Here is a 1056-nt window from a genome sequence, read left to right on the forward strand (position 1 = left end):
TACCTCTGCCTCCAACCCTAAGGTTTACTCTCGTTACCCCCCCTATCCTGCATTCCCTCTCTGTGACCTGTGTTTCCTGCTCGATACCTCTCACATTGTAAACCTTCACATATCCCCTTGGGATGAGCAGTCCGCGCAGCGCAGCTAGAGGAGGCTTGACCCCATCAATTTTAATGGCAACAACGCTTGCTACAAAACAAGCTAAGTTAAACAAGCCTAGGTATCGCAACTAACAGGAGATGCAGGTACTCCTCATCCTTGATCGTCAGCTTGCGAGCCGCCCATCCACCGAGCCGCCCATGCCCCGTCATTGATCCGAGCCCTCACCGGCTACTTTGCGTACGCGCACCGATTGAGCGTTCAAGCTCTCGAGCGGATACAGTGGTGGTGGTGGTGGTGGTGGTGGTGGTGGTGGTCGTCGTCGTCGTCGTGGTGGTTGAATGCAGGATTGTTGTCAGCTGCACTAGCGCTAAGAACCTTGTGTTTTAGCGCGAAACACCTTCTGTTTTAGCGCGAAACATCTCCTGTTTTAGCGCAAAGCACCTCCTGTTTTAGCGAGAAGTGCAGCACAGACAGCTTTGTAATGCAACTGCTATTGAGCTCTGGGTGGCTTTGGGCAGTACCTGGGAAGCCTCCGGGCCGTATCCGGATCGCCTCCGGGCCTCCTGGATGGCTTTGGGCTACACCTGGTTTGCCTCCAGGCCGTATCCAGATGGCCTATAGGCCTGCAATTGCCTGCTGGCTTTGCGAAGTTGCATTACTGCCAGATGGTCTTCGGGCCGTATCCGAATGGCTGTCGGCCTATACCTAGATGGCTTTGGACCGCACCTGGTTTGCCTCCGGGCCGTATCTAGATCGCCTTCAGGCCTCCTAGATAGCTTTAGGCTACATCTAGTTTGCTAGCAAACTATGCAAGGTTTAGCAACTAAATTTTTTTAAACTAACCTTAGCTACCTCTTTCTAAAGGCTTAAGACGCGCCCTAAGAAGAAGGGGGATAAGTAGACTATCCCTACTATTAGCCCTATCCTATAAGCTACTACCTACCTTGGCGAAGG

The 1056-nt window shown here is 52.5% G+C and overlaps 1 protein-coding gene across 1 annotated transcript; it reads right to left on the bottom strand.

The window, feature by feature from the left end:
- Positions 1-37: 37 nt before the first annotated feature.
- Positions 38-229, bottom strand: BDR25DRAFT_302568 (uncharacterized protein; the record flags this gene model as incomplete). Its single annotated transcript, XM_033689824.1, has 1 exon — positions 38-229. A coding segment is annotated over one exon (192 nt), but the record flags the coding sequence as incomplete, so codon positions are not given.
- Between the last annotated feature and the right edge of the window lie 827 nt (positions 230-1056).

This window comes from Lindgomyces ingoldianus, assembly GCF_010093535.1.
Source record: "Lindgomyces ingoldianus strain ATCC 200398 unplaced genomic scaffold BDR25scaffold_10, whole genome shotgun sequence".
Lineage (NCBI taxonomy): Eukaryota > Fungi > Ascomycota > Dothideomycetes > Pleosporales > Lindgomycetaceae > Lindgomyces > Lindgomyces ingoldianus.